Source organism: Sinocyclocheilus grahami, unplaced genomic scaffold (assembly GCF_001515645.1).
Source record: "Sinocyclocheilus grahami isolate Dianchi unplaced genomic scaffold, SAMN03320097.WGS_v1.1 scaffold791.1, whole genome shotgun sequence".
NCBI lineage: Eukaryota > Metazoa > Chordata > Actinopteri > Cypriniformes > Cyprinidae > Sinocyclocheilus > Sinocyclocheilus grahami.
The window spans coordinates 762,030-784,342 of record NW_015505970.1 but is presented as its reverse complement, the minus strand read 5'-3'; the positions used below and the strand labels follow the sequence as shown (position 1 = coordinate 784,342).

Sequence of the window (22,313 nt, the reverse complement as noted above, 5' to 3'; positions counted from 1 at the left end):
GTCAGAAACTGTCTCAGGGAAGCTCATCTGCATGCTCGTCGTCCTCATCGGGGTCTCGACCTGACTGCAGTTTGTCGTCGTAACTGACTTGAGTGGGCAAATGCTCACATTCGATGGCGTCTGACACTTTGGTGAGGTGTTCTCTTCACGGATGAATCCCGGTTTTCACTGTACAGGGCTGATGGCAGACAGCGTGTATGGCGTCGTGTGGGTGAGCGGTTTGCTGATGTCAACGTTGTGGATCGAGTGGCGCATGGTGGCGATGGGGTTATGTTATGGGCAGGCGTATGTTATGGACAACGAACACAGGTGCATTTTATTGATGGCATTTTGAATGCACAGAGATACCGTGACTGAGGCCCATTGTTGTGCCATTCATCCACGACCATCACCTCGTGTTGCAGCATGATAATGCACGGCCCCATGTTGCAAGGATCTGTACACAATTCCTGGAAGCTGAAAACATCCCTGTTCTTGCATGGCCAGCATACTCACCGGACATGTCACCCATTGAGCATGTTTGGGATGCTCTGGATCGGCATATACGATGGCGTGTTCCAGTTCCTGCCAATATCCAGCAACTTCGCACAGCCATTGAAGAGGAGTGGACCAACATTCCACAGGCCACAATCAACAACCTGATCAACTCTATGCGAAGGAGATGTGTTGCACTGCGTGAGGCAAATGGTGGTCACACCAGATACTGACTGGTTTTCGGACCCCCCAATACAGTAAAACTGCACATTTTAGAGTGGCCTTTTATTGTGGCCAGCCTAAGGCACACCTGTGCAATAATCATGCTGTCTAATCAGCATCTTGATATGCCACACCTATGAGGTGGATGGATTATCTCGGCAAAGGAGAAGTGCTCACTAACACAGATTTAGACAGATTTGTGAACAATATTTGAGAGAAATAGGCCTTTTGTGTACATAGAAAAAGTCTTAGATTTTTGAGTTCAGCTCATGAAAAATGGGGGCAAAAACAAAAGTGTTGCATTTATAATTTTGTTCAGTGTAGTTTGCGGACCAGTGCTGCCAAATCCGGTTGTTTTTTATGTCAGCAGGTTGAAGCGACCCCAATAACATGATATTTAGGCCCTGGAATGTGAATTGTACCAAGAGAACCAGGCCAAAAAAAAATTTTCCGAAAGCAATTGGGCTATTTTCAGGCTAGTTTTCAGTAGTAATTGGGCGGGTTTTGTAGCGAAAACCTGGCAACCCTGCACCAGACAGAGCTGTCGGCGATTCTTCCTATTGTAAAGTCATGCAGTGTGTAACCTCCTGCCGTAGTTCCATCGTGCAGTGGTTAAATGACCAGGGCTGCATTTCTCAAAAGCATTGTGAGATAACTTGATCATAGAGACCATTGGTTGCAATGGATCATAATTGTTCTCCTCGTTTGGCTTTGGATGCTAAATGATTAAATGTATATGTAATGTAAATGGATCTATGATCCACTCAGGCTTATATGCTTTAGAGAAACACTGCCTAGATTTTTGAAATGGAAACCAGGGATATTTTCTAGTTTAGTGGCGAAAATATCAGTGAAATCTCACTTGTTATTATCCAAAAATGTTAAAATGGAGACAAAACATATGCATGTTTTTGTTTTTTTAATTGTTGTGTGTTCCATATAATACTATTAAAATGAGTAATTATTATGATGTTTGCAGGTCAAACTGAGCATAATTTGTTTTTAAAAAATAGTAAATCGTACCTATTGCAAATATAGCAAACACAAATCAAAAAAGAAGCCTATAACAAAATTGAAAAATATATATGATAAAACTTTGACAAATATTTTAACTTTTGTATTCAATATTTTCATTTTGTGAATATTCTGTATACTTATAACTTTTTACAAATGAGTCCTATAAAGTGCTTACAAATAACGTTTAGCAGAGGTAAAAATACATGCTGAGTGATTAAAAAACGAGTCCTATTTCTACACAAATATGAAACACTTTCCACTTAAAATTTATGATGCACACTCATTTCTCTAGTCTACAAAAACTGACATTGCAGTAGAAAAATTGGAAACAACAAAGTCAGTAAGAATTTCAGTTTTTTTGCTTTTTGGGCTTTTATGAAGCATTTCCTAAGACTGTTGTATTGAGGAGACAAACACAAAGCAGACTCCTGGTGATCTACTCGCGTTCCCAAGCACCCATTCATCTATTGTCCTGTGCCAGACATGTTGTAAACTGCCCCATTTATGCTTCTTTGTCTTCGCCCTTCGCACATTCACACTCTTACCCTGCGTGAAACACATCGATATGCCCTAATCAATATTCTTTTGTCTCCAGTTTTCACATTTACATGTAAAAAACAATCCACCCCATCAACATCAGCCTCTATTCTGCATCTACTCAAAATTATTCAAAATAATGGTTTTCTATTTAAATATACTTTCAAATATAATTCATAAATACAATATGTTCATCAGCATCATTGCTCCAGTCTTCAGTGTCACATGATCCTTCAGAAATCATTCTTAAATGCTGATGTATTATCAATATTGGAAACCGTTTTGCTGCTTAATAGTTTTTGGAACCCGTGATACTCTTTTCAGGATTCTTTGATGAATAAAAAGTTAAAAAAAACAGCATTTATTCAAAATAGAAATATTCTGTAACAATGTACACTACCGTTCAAAAGTTTGGGGTCAGTAATTTATTCATTTATTTTATTTCAGGATGTGTTAAATTGATAAAAAGTGATCATAAAGACATATATTGTTAGAAAAGATTTATATTTGAAATAAATGCTGTTCTTTTTAACTTTATTCATCAAATAATCCTGGAACAAGTATCAGTTTCAAAAAAAAACAACTGTTTTCAACATTGATGATAAATCAGCATATTAGAATGATTTCTGAAGGATCATGTGACAAGACTGGAGTAATGATGCTGAAAATCAGCTTTGTATCACAAATAAATTATATTTTGAAGTATATTAAAACAGAAAACCATTATTTTAAATGGTAATATTTTACAATTTTTTTTCAGTATTTTGGTCAAATAAATGCATGCATGATGAACAGAAGAGACTTTAAAACATATAAAAAATCTTACTGGTCCCAACAGCAGTGTATGTTTCTGTTTTTAAATTGTTGTGGTCCCATATACTATTTTTATGAATTGTAAAATCTATGTACGTGTAAGTAAAACTGATCCTGTCTGTTTTATTACCATTTCCCCAAAAATCATACTATGAAAGATAGTAAATATTAACCACTGCAAATAGCAAACAGATCAAAACAGTATTTTAACAAAAGTGAATTTACAAAAACACAGTGTTTCACATTTTCTAGTTGTATTTAATATTTCGTTTTCACAAACTGTGAACATGCTGTGTACATTAATGACCATTTTTTACAAATGTAACCTTTAGAACTTGCTCGATTACTCAGCCAGTTTGGTTTGGTAACCTCTTAAACGCCACATTTAAATTTTGCTCATAAATGTAGGTCATTTTTTCAATAAAGGCCTCACTACAGGCCTAGCCTTAACGTCTACAGCATAGTCGCCTGACAACTGTTACTTTTCTCAGCGCTGATCAAGTTATTTTACAATTTTTTTTCAGTATTTTGGTCAAATAAATGCATGCATGATGAACAGAAGAGACTTTAAAACATATAAAAAATCTTACTGGTCCCAACAGCAGTGTATGTTTCTGTTTTTAAATTGTTGTGGTCCCATATACTATTTTTATGAATTGTAAAATCTATGTACGTGTAAGTAAAACTGATCCTGTCTGTTTTATTACCATTTCCCCAAAAATCATACTATGAAAGATAGTAAATATTAACCACTGCAAATAGCAAACAGATCAAAACAGTATTTTAACAAAAGTGAATTTACAAAAACACAGTGTTTCACATTTTCTAGTTGTATTTAATATTTCGTTTTCACAAACTGTGAATATGCTGTGTACATTAATGACCATTTTTTACAAATGTAACCTTTAGAACTTGCTCGATTACTCAGCCAGTTTGGTTTGGTAACCTCTTAAACGCCACATTGAAATTTTGCTCATAAATGTAGGTCATTTTTTCAATAAAGGCCTCACTACAGGCCTAGCCTTAACGTCTACAGCATAGTCGCCTGACAACTGTTACTTTTCTCAGCGCTGATCAAGGCTGGTCCAATCACAGTCGAGTTATCCGCCTGCGCCCCTCCCCCCAGCTCTTCAAATACCGAAACGGAAGCCGATTTCGCCACGTGACGTCATTTCCATCTGCGCCATTAGCCGTCGTTTCCTTTGTTAGGACGAGTACAAAATCCTCGGCACGCATTTTCTGCGCCATTCTCCTGCACTAGCCGCTTGGATCCTCCGCAAAAGCCCCGTCAACCGCGAGCAACATGGATGGTAATAACAGCAACATTAAGCGGAAGAGCAGCGCCGGCGACAGTAAATATCTGCCGGAGTTACTGGCGGAGAAAGACAGCCTGGACTCCTCGTTCACGCACGCCATGAAGCTCCTCTCTGCAGGTCAGTGCCGCTTCAGTCATTATTAACACTTCACGCAGACCTCCTGACTGCAGCTCCTCTAATTGTTATTGAATAGCGAAGTCAGAACCGCTTTTCACATTAATTTCGTTCATATTCATCGAGAGAAAATGTCACGCGTGTCGGTGAAATGCGTGCTGTAGGCCCAGAAGCCGTGGATTTGGTCGTTGGGCCTCGTTGCGCTTTTCATATATATATGTGTATATATAGATATATGTTCGTGTTGTGTTATGCTGAGAAGTTTGGCTCACATCTATTTAGGTCAAGTTGGAACCACGTTGAAAATCATTATCAATATCAACTAATATATGATTCGGCCACATGCAAATGTGTGAAATGTGCATACGATTTTAAAAAGAAATATAATATGTTTGTGGCATCGTCAGGTGCATTTAGACCAATTACACAGAGAACTGCATGTTTGAGAAAAGTGTTTTTTTTTATTTTGTCGAAAGTTGCGTGTATGTGACTCGCTTCGGCCAGCATGGCTGGCGTTTCTTTTGTGGAGAAAGACAATCCCATGATGCATTGCTCTGAGTTGCAGACAATGCAAGAGAAGCGTGGATTATAAATCTTAAATTTTTTCTGCACCGAAAACCAACAACAAAAGCATTTTTTAAAATGTGTAGTGTAGTTAATAATGGTTTAGGGCATTCCACTGATTTCTCAACTTGAATTTACATTTAATTTGACATTTGAATTTTACCCCACTGCCGTTTTCTGTTTCTTAAAGCAAAAAATAGTTGTTGTTTTTTGCAGAATTTATGAATAAGACCGAATTTATTCTCTTTTAGTATTGTTTTTATTTATTGGATTTTAGTGTTTTTTTTAACCCATTTTCTTGAGTGTTAAAGACCTGTATGCTTGCATTGGTGCATTAGAATATCATGTGCATATCATTTTTGATTCCACGTTAAAGTCAAGTTTGCCTGTTATGAGTTACATAGAGAACAGGTTATGGGTTCAACCAGAAAGCAACATTTTTAGAACCTTAAATATATGCTTGGCTATCTACATCCATAAACTGGATTGATGTGTGGAATGCAAATAGAAGTCAGCCCATATATATATATATTTTTTTTTTTTTCGTATTAGGAATCCGTTTGCAATTTTTCCAATTGCTGAGGTGAAGCTAAATTAATTTTGCTCTGAGCTGATCTTGTGTTTTCTCTTGCAGAGATTGAAAGGGTCCAGAAAGGTGAACCTAAAAAAGAGTCTGAGACGTATCTGGATCTGTTCACCGCCAAGAACGTGAGGGTGAAAGAGAGAGTGCTCATTCCCGTGAAGCAGTACCCTCGGGTAAGTCGTGACACACTGTCTGACTTTTGTCTGTGCATTGCAAGGATTTGTTATTTGACATTAGTTAACAAATGTCTCAATGTTTTCCCTCAGTTCAATTTTGTGGGAAAGATTCTGGGGCCACAGGGCAGCACTATCAAACGTCTGCAGGAGGACACTGGGGCGAAGATCTCAGTGCTGGGCAAAGGATCCATGAGAGATAAGAACAAGGTAATGAACCAGGCTGCACTGCCAATGAGTTTGCTGTTAAATGACCTGGTTACTAAAGATTAAATTGTGAAACCTGCAGGAAGAGGAGCTGAGGAAGGGTGGCGATCTGAAGTATGCACACTTGGCCATGGAGCTGCATGTGCACATTGAGGTTTTTGCTCCAATTCCTGATTGTTACCTCCGTATGGCTCATGCCATGGATGAGGTCAAGAAGTTCCTAATGCCTGTAAGTGTCAATGCAAGACAACCAATGCTTTTATTGGTGCATCCCTAGTTTTTTTGAATAGGCTTTCACAGGGGTTGTAATGCATTTTAAAACCAGTTGAAATGAAAGCGAGCCATTTAATAATTGTTAATTGTTCAGCCTGATTTATCCTTTCGTGTGTCAGGTGGAAGGGCTTGAGGATATGCACCCGGATGCATTCATGGATCCAGGGTTTCTGAATGGTTCTCAGGATATTTCTGGCAGAGGCCGAGGCCGTGGTGGACCACCCCCAATGGGCCCTAGGTGAGATAACAATCAAAAATATAGCCTCTGTTATGCTACATGCATCTGTCAATAGAATAATTGTCTCATGTGATCTTAACAATCGTAAGTGTTTGGAGTATGCAGTAATAATCCCTATATGTATGGTTGTACTCAAAGGGGTCGTGGCATGCTGCCTCGTGGAGGACCACGTGGAGGAGGTCCAAGAGGGGGTCCAGGGCGTGGAGCTGCAGCGAGGGGAGCCCCTGCCGGAAGAGGTGGTCCTCCACCCCCAACATCAGCCAGAGGAGGAGCAGCCTCTCGGTCAAGACCACCAGCCCAAACTCAGAGGATGACACCAGCAACCGCTCTCTCCCACCAACAGCACCCATCCAAACCGGAAGGCTACGGCGAATATGTAAATCAATATCCACAACACCACTGTTAACTATAACTGTTATCTGCACTGCCATTCAAAAGTTTGGGGTCAGTATGATTTCCGTTTTCCAGATTAAATTTATCAAAAGTGAGACATTTGTTACAAATATTTCTACTTCAAATAAATGATTTTCTTTTGACCTTTCTATTCATCAAAGAATCTTGAAAAACATCTCAAATTTAGCCTTGTCACAGGAATATTTTTTTTTTTAAATATAGTGTCGGTGAAATGCGTGCTGTAGGCCCAGAAGCCGTGGATTTGGTCGTTGGGCCTCGTTGCACTTTTCATATATATATGTGTATATATAGATATATGTTCGTGTTGTGTTATGCTGAGAAGTTTGGCTCACATCTATTTAGGTCAAGTTGGAACCACGTTGAAAATCATCAATATCAACTAATATATGATTCGGCCACATGCAAATGTGTGAAATGTGCATACGATTTTAATAAGAAATATAATATGTTTGTGGCATCGTCAGGTGCATTTAGACCAATTACACTTAACGTTAGCCATTGGCTAATAAATTCTTAGATTTTACACGCCAGTGTGTGAGTGAGAGGCGTTCAACACAGATTTTCCCTCGATAAACACGCTGACTGAGCACGTGAGTTTCGCTCTCCGTCAAGCGATCTGTACCATTTGGATGCGCTCAATGGATCATGTACTCAATGGATGCGCAGTATGTAGCACGCAGCGCACCGGTGTTTGACGTAACGTTACCAGTAACTAGTGTGAAGGCGCACGACTCGCCGTCGCTTTACTGATAGCGCTGTGTTTCTCACATGCAAAGAGCGAGAGTATTACCATATTCTTTGTTGTATTTTCCTGTCAAAATAAGTTAATTTAGAATTATTCCGCTTTTAAGAGTAATATCATAATATAATGCTTGATTGGCTGAAGTTAAGAGTGCACATTCAGTTATTTAAGAAGCTGTTCCATTTTACAAAGATAAGCTGAATGGGTGGAATCGTGTGTGTGTACCTAACCATATTGTGGGGAAAAATTTGTACCCAAAAGTGAGCAAAATAGGCAAAGATAAGCTGAATGGGTGGAATCGTGTGTGTGTACCTAACCATATTGTGGGGAAAAATTTGTACCCAAAAGTGAGCAAAATCGGCAAAAACCTCAATTTGTGGATGTCCTCATTTGTAAAACTGTTATAAAAAATAAAGTAAACCGTTTTTTTTTTTTTTTTACTTTTGAAATTTAAAAAAATGCAGAAAGTTTCTGTGAGGGGTAGGGGTGGGTTTAGGTTAAAAAGTGTATAACTATCTGTATATAAAAACAATAGAAGTCTATGTAATGTCTCCATTTAGATAGCGAAGTAAATGTGTGTGTAGAATAGCATATCAGTCTGGCGAGTAAACAAAAAAAATGTACTAGCCAATGGCGATTATATTGCCAAGGTGTGCGTAGAGGGTTGCTACAAAGTTATTTTGAGTTGTAATATTTCACAAAATACCTGTTTTACTGTGTTTTTTTTTTTTTTTTTTTTTTTATCAAAAATATTCAGCTTTAATAAACGAGTCTTTAAATTAAATAAAAAAAAATTTAACAATCCCAAACTTTTGAACAGTAATGTACTACAAGACTGTTTGGCATGTGTTTTTATAATAAAATTTACGTTTTGTTGTAATACTAGTTTGTGAATGCATATCCTACTCGTACTCGTACTGAAAAGACCATGTCTTTAAAATTATTTTTAGCTCGTGATACATCTCCATGTCTCCTGTATTTTCGCAGGCATATGAACAACCATACGCAGAGCCTTCCTATGAAGGGTATGAGAGCTACTACAGTCAGCCTGCTCCACAGCCGTGAGTGCTGTTTGCTGCTTTTTACCACTAAATGTAACATTCTTGCTCATGGTTTCTCAGAAGCCATGCGTAATTTTTCTTCTCATCCAAAGTCTTGTCTTGATTTAATTTTAACTTTACAAAACTACCTTTTAAAACGTTTTTTTCTTCCACAGAGACACAGAGTATTATGATTACGGTCACGGAGAGGCACAAGAAACTTATGAGTCTTACAGTAAGACAAACTCATTTATCAACGCATTTAAATGTGCAGCTTTTTTGGCCCATCGTTGAGACGATAGAGCCAGTTTATACTACTGACTGTAATGTTAGATGTTTTTCAAGCTTAAACTACATACACCCATGTGTCTCATGCCAGGAATACAATGTACTAAGTTATCCTTGAATCAGTTTTTCCATGTTAAGGGTGTGTGTTTGTTTCTAGCTGAAGATGACTGGGATGGTGGTGCTTGGGGTGGCACCGGTGGAAAGGCTCCAACTGCCCGACCGGGCAAATCATATCGGGAGCATCCATATGGCAGATACTGAGAGCTGTCCGTCAGAACGGTTGCCTGGCAACTTCCTCCCCTCGTAACCTCTTGTAACCACCTAAAGTAATTTTAGTTGTTATTTTTGTATTGCTTTGGTTAACACTCCTTTTTAATATTCTGAATATACTCTTTAAGTAGTACAATGACCATAAGTTCGACGTGACATTTTAAATTTGAGATAATTTGCTGTTTATTCTCTTTTGTTTTATAAATTTTGCTGTTTTTGTTCATTTCTTTTAATGCTTAAGTGTTTCTTCTCTGAAAAAGATACCTGAATGCTAGATAATTAGCTGATGTCCATGTGTAAAATGGAAAAAAAAAAGAAAAAACTGCCTGTTAATGTCACTTAGATTTATTCCAAACGCGCTTTTGTAAGGCACAAAAAAAAAAAATCTGAGGAATGCACAAAAATATTAGTTCCTGTACAAACCAACATGTTACTTATTCTTCAAAGAACAAATTCCATTTGGTTTGAGGCTATTTACTGTTTGAAATTCTCATAAAAACATCCAATCTTCGCATCTGCTGATTCGTTTTGTTAAATGAGCAAAACAAATATCGCAAGGTTTGTAGTTTAGATTTACTTGTAGTCTGATAAAAGTACAACCCTCTCAAATATTTGTACGTACAATACTCCACTATTAGAAACTTGTTATTTGGTGTTTATAAGTTTGCAGTTTCCGAAATATTAGCAAGCTTGTGTGCATTTCCTAACTAGGGAACTAAATATGTCCAAAATGTGTCCCTATCAGTTTGTCAATAAAGCTTAGTTTTCTTTTACAGCCTTCAAAACTTTTGTATTTGACTTTTATTAAAGTGCTAATATTCATCCCATATAAAACTGTTGCAAACTGTCAAAATTCTGCATGCAGTTTATAACATCACAACATTTAGATAGAAAACTTGTTTTACTCCCTTAATGCTGTTCAAAATATATTGTGTATAAACCGTTGATAAATTAGTCTGCAATTATTTGTGTTAAGTAGATCGTGAAAAATGTGCATATATTATGTCTTGTACAGGAACAATTGACCTCAATAGCATTGAAGACAAATATTTCCAAAATGTTACCATGGTCCCCCAACAAGCTAATCGCAATTATTTTTGTTTTATCATTTTAAAGGGGTCATATCTTTAAAATCAGCTTTTCATTAAGCTTTTGAGTGTTGATGTTCATACTGTGGCAACATGCTATAACATTTAGGACTCCAAACTTTGAAGTATTAGTTTAAACGAAATGTCTGCCTGTTTTTGGTGCAAAAACAAGTGGATTTGATTTAATATGACCCCTTTAACAAATAATAGTCAAGCTATTCAACACTAACAATGATTTATACACAATACTAAGAAAATCCTGGAACTTTTTCATGTGTTTATACCTGTTTTAAAAGCGATAACCCTGTTGCAACCTTGCATCAGAGTCACTAAATCCCTCTGATGTCACAGAGACTCTACATATCTGTCTTCTATTGAGAAGGATCTTGAGGTAAGACCTGCAGAGTCACCTCTAAAAGTGCAAATAGATTCCCCTTTTTAAAAGGTAAAGTATACACGCACAAAACAATTTAGATATGTGGTGCTCTGGTAATATCTGGTAATTTTGCGTGCAAAACAAAGCAAAAGAATCTCCATGATATGTATTATTCAACCAGATCACTCAACACAGACTTTTGTAGCCCAGTGTGAGTTTTGACCGTGAAGATGATTCAAATGTTGCATTCGCTGGCTTAATAAACTACAAAATTGGGAAAGAAGGCGTAAAGTGTAACGCAAGCTTCAAAAAAGGTAATATCAACCTTAAATTTCTCTCCTAGCACAAATGTTCATTCACTCATTTCTACACAATCATTACAAATTCAAATTCCGTTGTTTGCTAATTCAAAAGTCAATATTCCTAAACCTGGCTAACATCAAATATTAATTTTCTAAAACTTAGTTTTATATAGTAGTTATTTTATATGTAACTTGTTTTAAAAACCAAATAGATTGTAGTTTTTAGTCAAAATTACATTTGTTCTTGTAGCTGTACAAAATAGACAAAATGTCCTCAAATCTAACAAGTATGTAATGAGATGTGTGTAGAGTTGGACATGTCTTTGTGGAGTTGTTGATTTGTGTTGTCTTGAGTACTAACTCATCTTTTGTGTTGCTCAGTGACTGATGCCGAGATGTTCTTTCCAGACTGGCTTTACCAGGCAGCTGCTACAGGTGAAGAGAGTGTGTGTGTGTATACGTGTATGCAGGATTTGAAATTAACACCCGCCAAATGCGGGTAAAAATCAGCTGTGGTGGGTAACGCTGTCAAATCACTAGCCAATTTGGCGGGCAGGTTACTTTTCATAAATTGTTCACTCATTAATTTCTTGGGGAAGTTCATGCAGGTTTAGCGCAAATACTGAACTCGTGAGACATCATGACATTATCGAGTATATTGCAAAAGCTAAACAAAACACGTACAGAGGCGTGCATACGTGACGTGATGAAGTCTGGTTAGACCAACACAGGATTTAGTGCGCGTGCGCATTTAGAGTGGTTCTTTCACTGCATGATTCAGTCTATTAATATGCATTAAGAATGATCACATAATTCAAGATAAGGAGGCAGAAAATGTATACATTTATATCAATTCATATAGTTAATCAATATCTCACACAGAGTGCCATTTTATTTTTATTTTTTTCTTAAAAAATCAGCATGGTTACAAATGTGATATTTATTTTATACAACAGTTCAATAAACAAGTTAATATCAAGAGACTTGCGTTTTAGACACCATATTGGTTGTTTTTGTGCTATTTCACCAAACACCGCCACAGTACTGTTGTGCGTCTCGGAGCAACATGAGTTTTGTTTCTGAATGAATCTACCGTGTAAATGATTCGGTTCAATCGCAATGACTCCCTTAACAGTGACTTGCTGCCACATCCTGGCGGTGTTAATTTCACATTTAAAGTATCTTTTAATTTTTTTAATTTAAAATATCAGTATTCAACATCGTTTTAAATATCAAAACATTATGCATTTATAACTGCAGTTTAAAGCATTCCATGTCCCTCTAAGCTGCATTAACATGTGTAAATGCATTTAAATGCCACTTCATATGCAACTTCTGCAAAGATTAATTTTATTGATACTGATTTAATTTGTTTAGTAACAGCCTAAATGTATTATTATTATAATTGACTGATTAAATGTAAGAATTTGACTAAAAAGATGTACACTTTTAGAAAAAAACTGCTTTATAAAGGTAAGAATGCCCATAAAAGTTAAAAATCAATTTAAACTTATTGGAAAAGATTAATTTCCATCACTGCTGTGAACTGACCACACAGAATATGAAGAATATCAAAAACTTTAGGAGTCAGCTGTCCACGGTAGTCCTTAAGATATCAGCACAATAACACACTCAGCAAAATATAGTCTGAATTATCTTTATCGATACAATCACAGAAAATATTGAGTTTGTCAATATCGCACACCCCTAGTACTGACAAAATGATTTGTAACGGTCACTTTGTCACGCCCAGTGTAGACGGCCTCAAACTGTTGGTGTATTTCTGTCTTTATATTTATTTTTTGGCTAGTAGAAGTTATGAATGGCCGGTAACTTAAAAATTGAGTAGCCAAGTTGGCTGGTGAGTTTCAATCCCTGTGCATGCATGTGTATATATGTGCATATTTAATGATTTGCAAGCATGCATTAGTTTAAACTAGCAAATGTGAAATGTAACCTTGCTAAGTTTTACATGAGGAAGAATTGTAAGTAACATCTTAAGTTAATTGAATCTGTGATTTGATCTTATTAATTTAATCTTGAGAGTGATTAATTAAATTTTACCTTCACATATTTTGGGGTTCCTGGTCAAAAATAGCTGGCCTTTTAAAAACTGCTTGTAAATCTCTCTCTGCTGTATTATCAACAAATCTTGGGTTCAGTCTTCTTTGTCTGCATGTTTTCTTTCAATTAGAACAGGTTTTCCATTTGTTTTTGGAACTGATTAGTCGTGGGCCTCACTGATCTGAGCCTATGTGCCTTAGTTTTTGAGTGAAAAAAAAAATTTGTGGGTAATTTTGGCAATGTTAACTCAAACTGATGTGCATAAGCTCAGACCAAAAAGGGCTCTGATTAGTCAGTTCCAAAAAGAAATGCAGAATTTTGCATTTGTCTTGAGCTCTACAACACTATAGCTTGCTAACATGATACTGGGTGGAAATCCAATTTTCTCTTCTTCTTTTTTTTTTTTGGACCAAAGAGTATTAGAATACTGATAATGGCTGCATTAATTCTGCAGTATTCATACATTAACATTATGTATTTACATATTATATAACAGGTTGTTATAAAAGTCTATTGTCTTGTGTAGCACCAAATTCACCCAGTGGGCATTTTGGTAGTTTATTTTGAAAAGCTGTTTTCAATGTAGGTAGTAGTCATGCATGCTTGTACAGCTCCTTAGTCTTTGAGTGGGGAAAGACCAAGTCTTTGAAACCTATCAAGGTTTCATTCAAATGTGACACTGTGTTCTACTTATAAATTCTATAGTGTCTAATAAACAGTAACATTTTAATGAGTTCTCTCTGTGTGTTCCAGGCTTTTGGTGTCATTTAGTACTGAAGAGGAAAATTACCGCCTTTTTATACAATCTCTTGTGTGTCTGAGGAATATTTTGTGAAGATTTTTAGTCTTTTTTTTTTTTTTTTTAATGGATGTTTTGTTATTTTGTTACTTTTTATACATGCATTTTTTTGGATCCCAATAAATGATTTTATACCGTTCTATTGAAGTTGTATTACTGATTGTGTTTCAGAATGAGGTTGTATTGTACAAGTATGTTTAATTTAAGTGAAGCGCTTCTCTGGTAGTTTTAATCGGAGTATGTTTTAGCCTAAATTTAGAGGGGTTATTAAAAAAAAGTTTAACCATTAAAGTCAGTAGTTTAAGTTACAAAAATGTTCATGCTGATAATTTTAGGGGGAAATAAGCAATTAGAAAAAAATGTACCCGTTGTAGTGGTGAATTTTGTCTGTTGCCCTGGTTATAATTTAGAAATATTGGCAACTTATTGCTGCATTATGCCAATCAGAATCAACTAAAGTTTGTCTTGACAAACTTTGAAGTTGGCTTGAGAAAGCATAGCATTTAGTTTGAAATAAAGCTTGACGTTTTTAGTTTGAAGTACTAAGGTTTTAAGGCCATGCCGTCTATCAAGAGTATGGATGAAATGACAGAAAATTAATACTCTTATGGTTGCTATTTGGCTGCTATGCAGTTACCTGGGTGTTCTGGGTGATTGCTAGTGTATTATTGGTGGTTTTATTCTATGTTCGTTGTAGAGGATGCCAGGACCAAGTTAAAAATAAATAAATAAATGGGCATGTATAGGGAAACCCAATGTTTTCGTTCACCAATCAGTTTTTAGGTTTTCATCAATTAATGATATTCGCTTTAACGCTTATTCTGGCAAAATATTAGTGCTGGTACTACTAGATCAGGGGTGGGCAAACTTGGCCCTTCCAGGCCACTTTCTTTCAGAAGTTAGTTCCAACCCTAATCAAACACACCTGAACCAGCTAATCATTGTTTTCAAGACTACTAGAAGGCTACAGGCAGGTGAGTCATATCAGGGTTGAATCAAATCTCTGCAGGATAGTGGCCTGGAAGGGCCAAGTTTGCCCATTACTGTACTAGATATTAGTGCTGCATTTGACACTAGATCATAACGTACTTCTAGAGAGACTAGAAAACTGGATCGGGCATTCTGGGATGGTAATCAAATGGTTCAGGTCATACTTGAACTTATGCTCTCCTATACTGACATCATAACCTCTCCCTTCTAAGTGGACGTCTATGACATGCAGAGTCCCACAAGGATAAATTCTTGCACCGCTCCTGTTTAGCCTGTATATTCGCCCACTAAGTCAAATAATGAGAGAACCAAATTGCCCATCACAGCTATGCTGATGATACTCAGATTTACCTAGCCTTATCTCCAAATGACTACAGCCCCATTGACTCCTTCTGCCAATGCATTGATGAAATTAACAGTTGGATGTGCCAGAACTTTCTTCAGTAAAACTGAAGTCATTGCATTTGGAAACAAAGATGAAGTTCTCAAGGTGAATGCATACATTGACTCTAGGGGTCAAACAACTAAAAATCAAGGCAGGAATCTTGGTGTGATTCTGGAGACAGACCTTAGTTTCAGTAGTCATGTCAAAGTAACCAAATCAGCATATTATCATCTCAAAAACATTGCAAGAATGAGATGTTTCCAGTCTTGGAAACTTGTTCATGCCTTTATCACCAGCAGGGTGGACTATTGTAATGGTCTCCTCACCGGCCTTCCCAAGAAGACCATTAGACAGCTGCAGCTCATCCAGAACGCTGCTGCCAGAATTCTGACTAGAACCAGAAAATCTGAGCATATCACACCAGTCCTCAGGTCCTTACACTGGCTTCCAGTTATATTTAGGATTGATTTTAAAGTACTTTTACTCGTTTATAAATCACTCAGTGGCCTAGGACCTAAATACATAGATATGTTCACTGAATATAAACTAACAGACCACTCGGATCATTAGGATCGAGTCAGTTAGAAATACCAAGGGTTCACACAAAACAAGGGGAGTCCGCTTTTAGCTATTATGCCGCCTGCAGCTGGAATCAGCTTCCAGAAGAGATCAGATGTGCTAAAACATTAGTCACATTTAAATCTAGACTCAAAACTCATCTGTTTAGCTGTGCATTTATTAAATGAGCACTGTGCGATGTCCGAACTGATTGCACTGTATTTTATGTATAATCGTTTTTAAATTCATTTTAAATCAATTTCTAAATCTTTTTTTTTAAATTAAGTTCCCTGTTTTATTGTGATTTTTTAATGATTATTTTACTTTTATGTAAAGCACTTTGAATTACCATTGTGTATGAAATGTGCTATATAAATAAACTTGCCTTGTCTTGCCTAATTTGCATATTAATGTGTATTTGGCGCAAACCATAATGAAATAAGGTAAAAATGGGAATAATAACTTGGCAACATTTTCATAAAAATCTCATATTTCATAGGAATATTGATCTATCCACCTGTTTTCGGGGGGACGCTACTGTAAAAATGAATGTGGGTACAACTTCCGGTGAGGTGGCGGAAGTAGTATACAAATGGTATTTTATAGGGATGCACAGAAATTTTGTTCCGCTCAATATTCCGCTCTATGAATGTGTGTTCTGCTCATGTACCGCTCATGCTCACTGGAAAAGCAAAGTCCGCTCAATGCGCCAGCAGGAAATTTCTATGTAGTAAACGCTTGCAAAATGATGCTACCCTCTCATTCACTGATCTGCTCCCCGATATGCTCTGCTCACATGCTCTGATAATACTGAATAAAAATAATATATTGATATTTTTGTGTCACTTTCATTAAAGTCTTACAAAATTACTTTATATTATTCAATAAAATAATAATGAATTATTACAAAGCGGTTTCGGTTTTCAGCTAAGTGCATCCAGAATTTTCGGTTTCGGCCCAGAATTTTCATTTCGGTGCATCCCTAGTACTTTGTGTGCTAATTTTATCATCCAACAATCTTAGACTAAATCACTAGATTTTAAGTGAAGGCCACTGTGAAGCAACATACGCATAACATGAATGACACACAGTAAACATTTCAGTTTAGCGGAGGGTAAAGGTACTGCTATTTCACCCTTATAAGTTGGTTGAAGTTGTGTTCCCACATCGTTAGGAAGTTTGGATCGCTAAATCTTGAATGACTGACTGTCAACTGTTGAATGAATGAGTCAGTGCGTTCCAAAGGGGATATATTGCCCTCTGAAGGGCATTTTGGAGTGAAAACAATCATGGCCAAATTGAAGGGTCGTTCCAAACCGAAGTGCTCAAAACTGGCCTCTTCAATGGGCCCTTTGGAATGAAGGATCTCGAAGGGTACAACTAATGGTCACTTCAGGCCCCCATGATCCTTTGTACAGGGAAGTTGTTTGGTGTCACAGAGTTCGACTTCACCGATAAAAGTATGCATAGTATTTTTCTATACTACTGTAATATGTATACGAGTTAGATTTGGTACATTTTTATGGTTGGTCAAAACGACATTGTACTTCAACAAAAATACAGCTACCTTTATCAGTCCATTCGAATATTTCAAATACATAGACACAATATACATTACAAATACATTTTGCATTACATTACATACACAAATATAGATTATATTGAACATAAAAGACGATTGGGGGTCAACCAGCGTACAACATGTGCGACGAAGGCGCCTCCTTGATCGTCCCGTTAAGATGACGCAGAAGTGCGTTCCAAAAACAGTTTTTTTGACCCCTACACCCTTCATCCCTTCGAAGCTCTCACTCCTGAGGGTAAACCCTATAGGGATGAGCCCTTCCGAATGGAACACAGAGTCTGTCACGTCCCGCTTGTTTACTTTGAACCGGAAGACGCTCCCACTTTTGACGCAAGGCCTCATGGGGTGTAGGAAACTTGTGGATAATTTCTTTCCCTATCCACCTTATTCTTCAACGCGGAAGGAAGCCTATGGGTGAGACTTCCGTTTTATTAGCCGCTGTAGGGGAAAAACGAGAAGAATAACAACGTGCAGTAAACAGTAAGACTGTCTGCACTACAAACAAGTGTTCACAATTAAGATAATACATTAAAATAGTAAGGTAAGAAACACCAATTTGCAATATCAAGTGGCAAAACGAGCTGTTTTGTACAGTTAAAAATAGCGGGACGCGGATGAGACCTGAAGCCAGAAGTTTTCAGTCACGTGACTGGCTCGAAGACTCGGCGGGCAAAACATTCCAATCCAAAAATATTTGAATCACTTCTCAAAAGAATAAAACAAAGAACAAAATGCAAGTTTTGGCCATTAGCAATCCATATAAAGCACCCGCCGCAATATTTAAATCACAGTGGGACATTTTAAAATGTTTAATGCGAAAACACTTAAAGTGCCTTTAAAACAATGTTATTAAAAGATCAAATTCAGTAGGCTACGCACCTTATTGATGATGCCTGCTTTATACAGGCAAGTAAATGACCCCAGAATATGAACGCAATGTGCTAAATAGTTAAGCGTCTTCTTTGTAATGGTTTTCTATGGGAAAACATTTAATATTAAAGTTTGCCAATTGCGTTTATATTCTGGGTTCATCTGCTTGCCTGTACAAAGTATGCATCATCAATAAGTGTATACTGAATTTGGCTTTTAAATATCACTGTCTTACTACATTACTAGCCTACTTAATGCAAACCTCATTAAAATAACTGGCGGTCAGTGGAGGAAAGCCTTGTTTTGCCCTCCATGTGGGGGTTCCTGTAAGAATGTGATGTCACGTGAAAACTATGAATAGTTGTTTCCCCAAAATGACTGATTAGCATGCTGTTTGTCCAGGGGACATTCTACCAGAAATGTACATTATCTGTCCTTGACTTGTTACAGTGAATAAAAAGTATTACATCCAAATAATGTCTAAAACTGACTGATGGTTGATTTCTGTGAATTGTTCTGTAAAGGAATATGTCATTCATTAGGTTCTCAGATATTTTTTAATTTATTAAAAACACTTTTGAAAATTACAAATCCTGTCCTTGTCCTCAGCCAAATTTGACTTACAGCTTTCATAGTTTTGTTATGCTAAAAACCATTATTTAGAAAAAAAAACTCAACAAAAAATGTGTGTAATGCGCCTTTAAAGGGGTCATATGATGCGATTTCAAGTTTTCCTTTCGTTCAATATGTTTGGCCAGTATAGTGTGTGTATTATATATATATATATATATCTCGAAGTGGTGGTGGGCCGCCTGGACCAAAAAATGCCAGGGCCGATTTTTGGTCCCAGTCCAGCCCTGCCTGTTTCGTAACAAAAAGTCATATTCTGATTTGAAACCCCATAAGATTTTTTCTGAGCTGTTTATTTACGATAAACTATTACAAAATTAGCTCGATTTAAAGGATAATTACAAAACATCATCATATTTTCCTAAGAGTGCTAAGTTTAATCAGTCTGTCAATATCAGTCATATTTAAAGACCAAGGAGAGGGAGTGTTTCTGATCAAACATTTGATATGGACAAGCTGTGGCATGTAGAGAAATTCACTTAAAGCATGTCCTCAACAGAGAACAAAAGTCTATGCCTGGGTCCCAAATAAAACATATTTTATATTTTAGCTTGTGCTTAAATTGTATGTAAGATTAATTCAACTTTATGGAAGATACCAGCTCTTGCGTAGAGATCCTGCCCCTTCTGGAGCTCAGACCGCCCAGTTCTGAAGGTGTCCGCAGGGTTTGCACTGCTAAAAGTCCGCGCGCGCTGTTGTGGCATCACCATTAAACCGGAGCGGTTTCCAAGGTGTCAAGCCCTCATCAGAAAGTATGCTGTGTCGTTGTCTTTTGTTCTGGATCTTACTGCGTCGTGCAGGTCGGTACAAAGATTTGATTGGCGTTTTGTTACTTAGTATGTCTGTTAAATCTATGATTTGATTCTTTGCAAATAGTGTTGTTTTGCCACGACTCGGGTTAAATTAAACCTAAAGAGTCGTTCTAGGCTATCCCACCATTTTCTTCGTTGAAAATGCGTTTTGCACCCCTTTCTCTCTCAGCGAAGTGAACGTGTGCACGTGTCTAATCAAGCAAACTGTGTGAATTAAAGAAAAGTTTTGTATTTCTCAAGTTTTTCTTGTGAACCACTCAGTATGTGGTTCAAAACGGTCAGATAGTGGCGAGCTCATAACAGGTGGAATATGGAAAAATGACCCTCCGTTTGAGGTCTGATTCACTTGATTACAATGTTTTCATTCATATCTGTTGACAAAAAGTGGACAGGCAGCTTTAAAAACTTTTTAAAAAGAGCTGCATTTTTGGAATTCCATTAGTTATGTTTTAATGAAATAGTTGTAATGCTTCTTTTAATAATAGCTACATTTATACATATCCCAAGTTTTATATTTGAATCTGTTGGAAGCAGGGGCTGTCATGCTTTTATACATTTGTTTATGTTTTAAAACATTTAATTTATGTTTTAAAACATAAATAAAACATGTTTTATTTATGTTTTCCTTTTTATTCGAAAAAAATCCCACACGTGTTAACTAAATCTTGAAATTGGCTCAAATTCGAGTCTATCTCGAGTCTCAAATATGTGTAAATAGTTGCATTTTCCTCGTTTATAGATTGTTTATCTATAATTGGCGATGGTTAAAGTAGCCTAATAATTTAATCTATAACTATGCATACAAACTATTAAGTAGACTAAAAAGTCTATTTACTTAAGTAACAGGGTGTTATGCCATAAAATATTTTTAGTACGACTGACTTTGTATTAAATGTGAATTTATTTTTAAACATTGTAAGTTAGGCTAAAATCATAACACTTTCATTGTGTCAAATGAAATGCATCAAAAAAAAAATTTCACTGACTTCAGTTTAGAGTTCAAGCACGCTCAAAAACTCCCATTGAAATCACTGAAGCTGTTTACACTGTGAAATGAGTATCTTACTTACAGATTCATACACACGTCTGCACTTTGTTGTTTCTGATGAGAGAATTCGCCAGTCAGCGAGCGAGTTAACAAAACACCTGCATTGTAGCGTTGACTCATCTGAACACCTCTGATTGGTCATTGCATTCATAAGCTCAACAGCACTGTGTGTGATTGGTTAATGCGCAGTGCTGTAAAAACGCATCTGTCTCTGGTTCAGCGCCAGCCAGCGAAAGCAGATTTGAATTTAGCAGCTGGTGATGTGATCGACGTACTGAATGATCTAATAACGCCAGTGTGATCGTATCAAATATTAAAAAATATTATTCAGCTATTTTTTTTTTTGTCTTTTGGAAGCTGCATTCAAAATCCACGTGCCCCCCCCTCACTTTGAATGGGCATGACGCCTCTGGTTGGAAGTATTTCATTTTGAATATCTGCTTTTGTTGATCATCTCAGATTTCAAAGTGTAAACTTATTTTTTAGAAAGTTGCTATTTTGGATAAAGTTGTGAAACATTTGATCTTATCTCTCAAGGGGCAATACATTATAACTAATTATACAAATTATGAAACCCATATTGTTTAAACCAGACATTGATGGATGTTTTGTTATTCAGAAGGCACTACTAATGTGTCGCACACATTTTTTCTGTGTTGTGGGCTGCACAGAGCCTGCTTTAGACAAATAAACTTGTGTTTAGATGAAACAGAAGGAGTCTGTCTTCGCGTTACATGAAATGACAAAACGGAAAACAATTTCTGTTGTCATTTTCGCATGTGTTTTTGGCTTCTGAGTGAACTCTTTCATGAGTAATAGTGATTGTCAATTTATTGTGTATTTCAGAGGACAAGTCCCCCCCACAGATCTATCCATAAATCATGACTTGAAATTTGACATTTGAAAAAAGAATTTAAAGAATTTGAAATGTTTCTTTTCTACAGATGGACGAGCAGACATACAGTCCTGATAAAACGTTTTATGATGAAATATTACAGGCAGTTTCAGTACTGATGCAAATGTGGCTAGAATTGTTTATTGGAGTACAGAATTGTAGCCTTTTTTCTATTCAAGGACAGAGTGCATGCCTTGTTTTTGTGCAGTCGACAAATAACATTCCTTGTGAAGAGGGAGCTGCTCTGGGAAAGTTTTTTTCATTGCCTCCTTGTCTCCCTGCCTACACTTCACACCAAGGCTAAACTTTAGTCAGCCGTTCATGTTGCTTTTTAAAGTAATGGTCTCATTCCATTCTAACATTGCATGTAGATGCAACTTTTGCCAAGTATTTTGGGTGTTTGACTTTGAGTCAAGTGTTCGGATGCATGGCATGTTGTTTTTATGTCCCTTTTTTTCTGCTATCGCCATTCATCCTTGAATTCATGTCTGGTAACAAAAGAAGGTCAAGCGACTATTTGAGTCCAGACTGCTTTCTAATGTTGTTCTAGTAATTTGTATTTGGTTTGATAAACTTGCTATATATATATATATATATATATATATATATATATATATATATATATATAT

The 22,313-nt window shown here is 36.7% G+C and overlaps 2 protein-coding genes across 3 annotated transcripts in view; both read left to right on the top strand.

The window, feature by feature from the left end:
• Positions 1-4,213: 4,213 nt before the first annotated feature.
• LOC107561769 (KH domain-containing, RNA-binding, signal transduction-associated protein 1-like) lies at positions 4,214-14,015 on the top strand. Of its 2 annotated transcripts, XR_001605904.1 has the most exons (11): positions 4,214-4,496; positions 5,692-5,813; positions 5,907-6,023; positions 6,103-6,249; positions 6,413-6,531; positions 6,670-6,907; positions 8,675-8,748; positions 8,904-8,962; positions 9,173-9,341; positions 11,433-11,486; positions 13,869-14,015. XR_001605904.1 is itself a non-coding variant. In XM_016246241.1 (9 exons), exons 1-9 carry the CDS (start codon positions 4,367-4,369, stop codon positions 9,274-9,276), a joined length of 1,110 nt encoding a protein of 369 aa, XP_016101727.1. In that variant the 5' UTR covers positions 4,214-4,366; the 3' UTR covers positions 9,277-10,070. The 2 variants fall into 2 exon arrangements, 1 of the variants encoding a protein (XP_016101727.1); XM_016246241.1 differs by lacking the exons at positions 11,433-11,486; positions 13,869-14,015 and having other exon boundaries at positions 9,173-10,070.
• A 5,537-nt stretch (positions 14,016-19,552) lies between these two features.
• The window catches only part of LOC107561771 (butyrophilin subfamily 1 member A1-like), a 42,423-nt gene continuing 39,662 nt past the window's right edge, over positions 19,553-22,313 (top strand). The window contains exon 1 of the mRNA XM_016246245.1: positions 19,553-19,729. Coding sequence (XP_016101731.1) covers positions 19,684-19,729 — 46 coding nt within the window. The 5' untranslated portion in view covers positions 19,553-19,683. The remainder of the gene's footprint in view (positions 19,730-22,313) is intronic.

Bases quoted from the DNA above. Each gene is read 5' to 3' on its own strand.
- LOC107561769 (XM_016246241.1), top strand. From the start codon at position 4,367: ATGGATGGTAATAACAGCAACATTAAGCGGAAGAGCAGCGCCGGCGAC. The intron at 6,024-6,102 runs GTAATGAACCAG...TGAAACCTGCAG, and splicing joins CCATGAGAGATAAGAACAAG to GAAGAGGAGCTGAGGAAGGG. The intron at 6,532-6,669 runs GTGAGATAACAA...TTGTACTCAAAG, and splicing joins CCACCCCCAATGGGCCCTAG to GGGTCGTGGCATGCTGCCTC.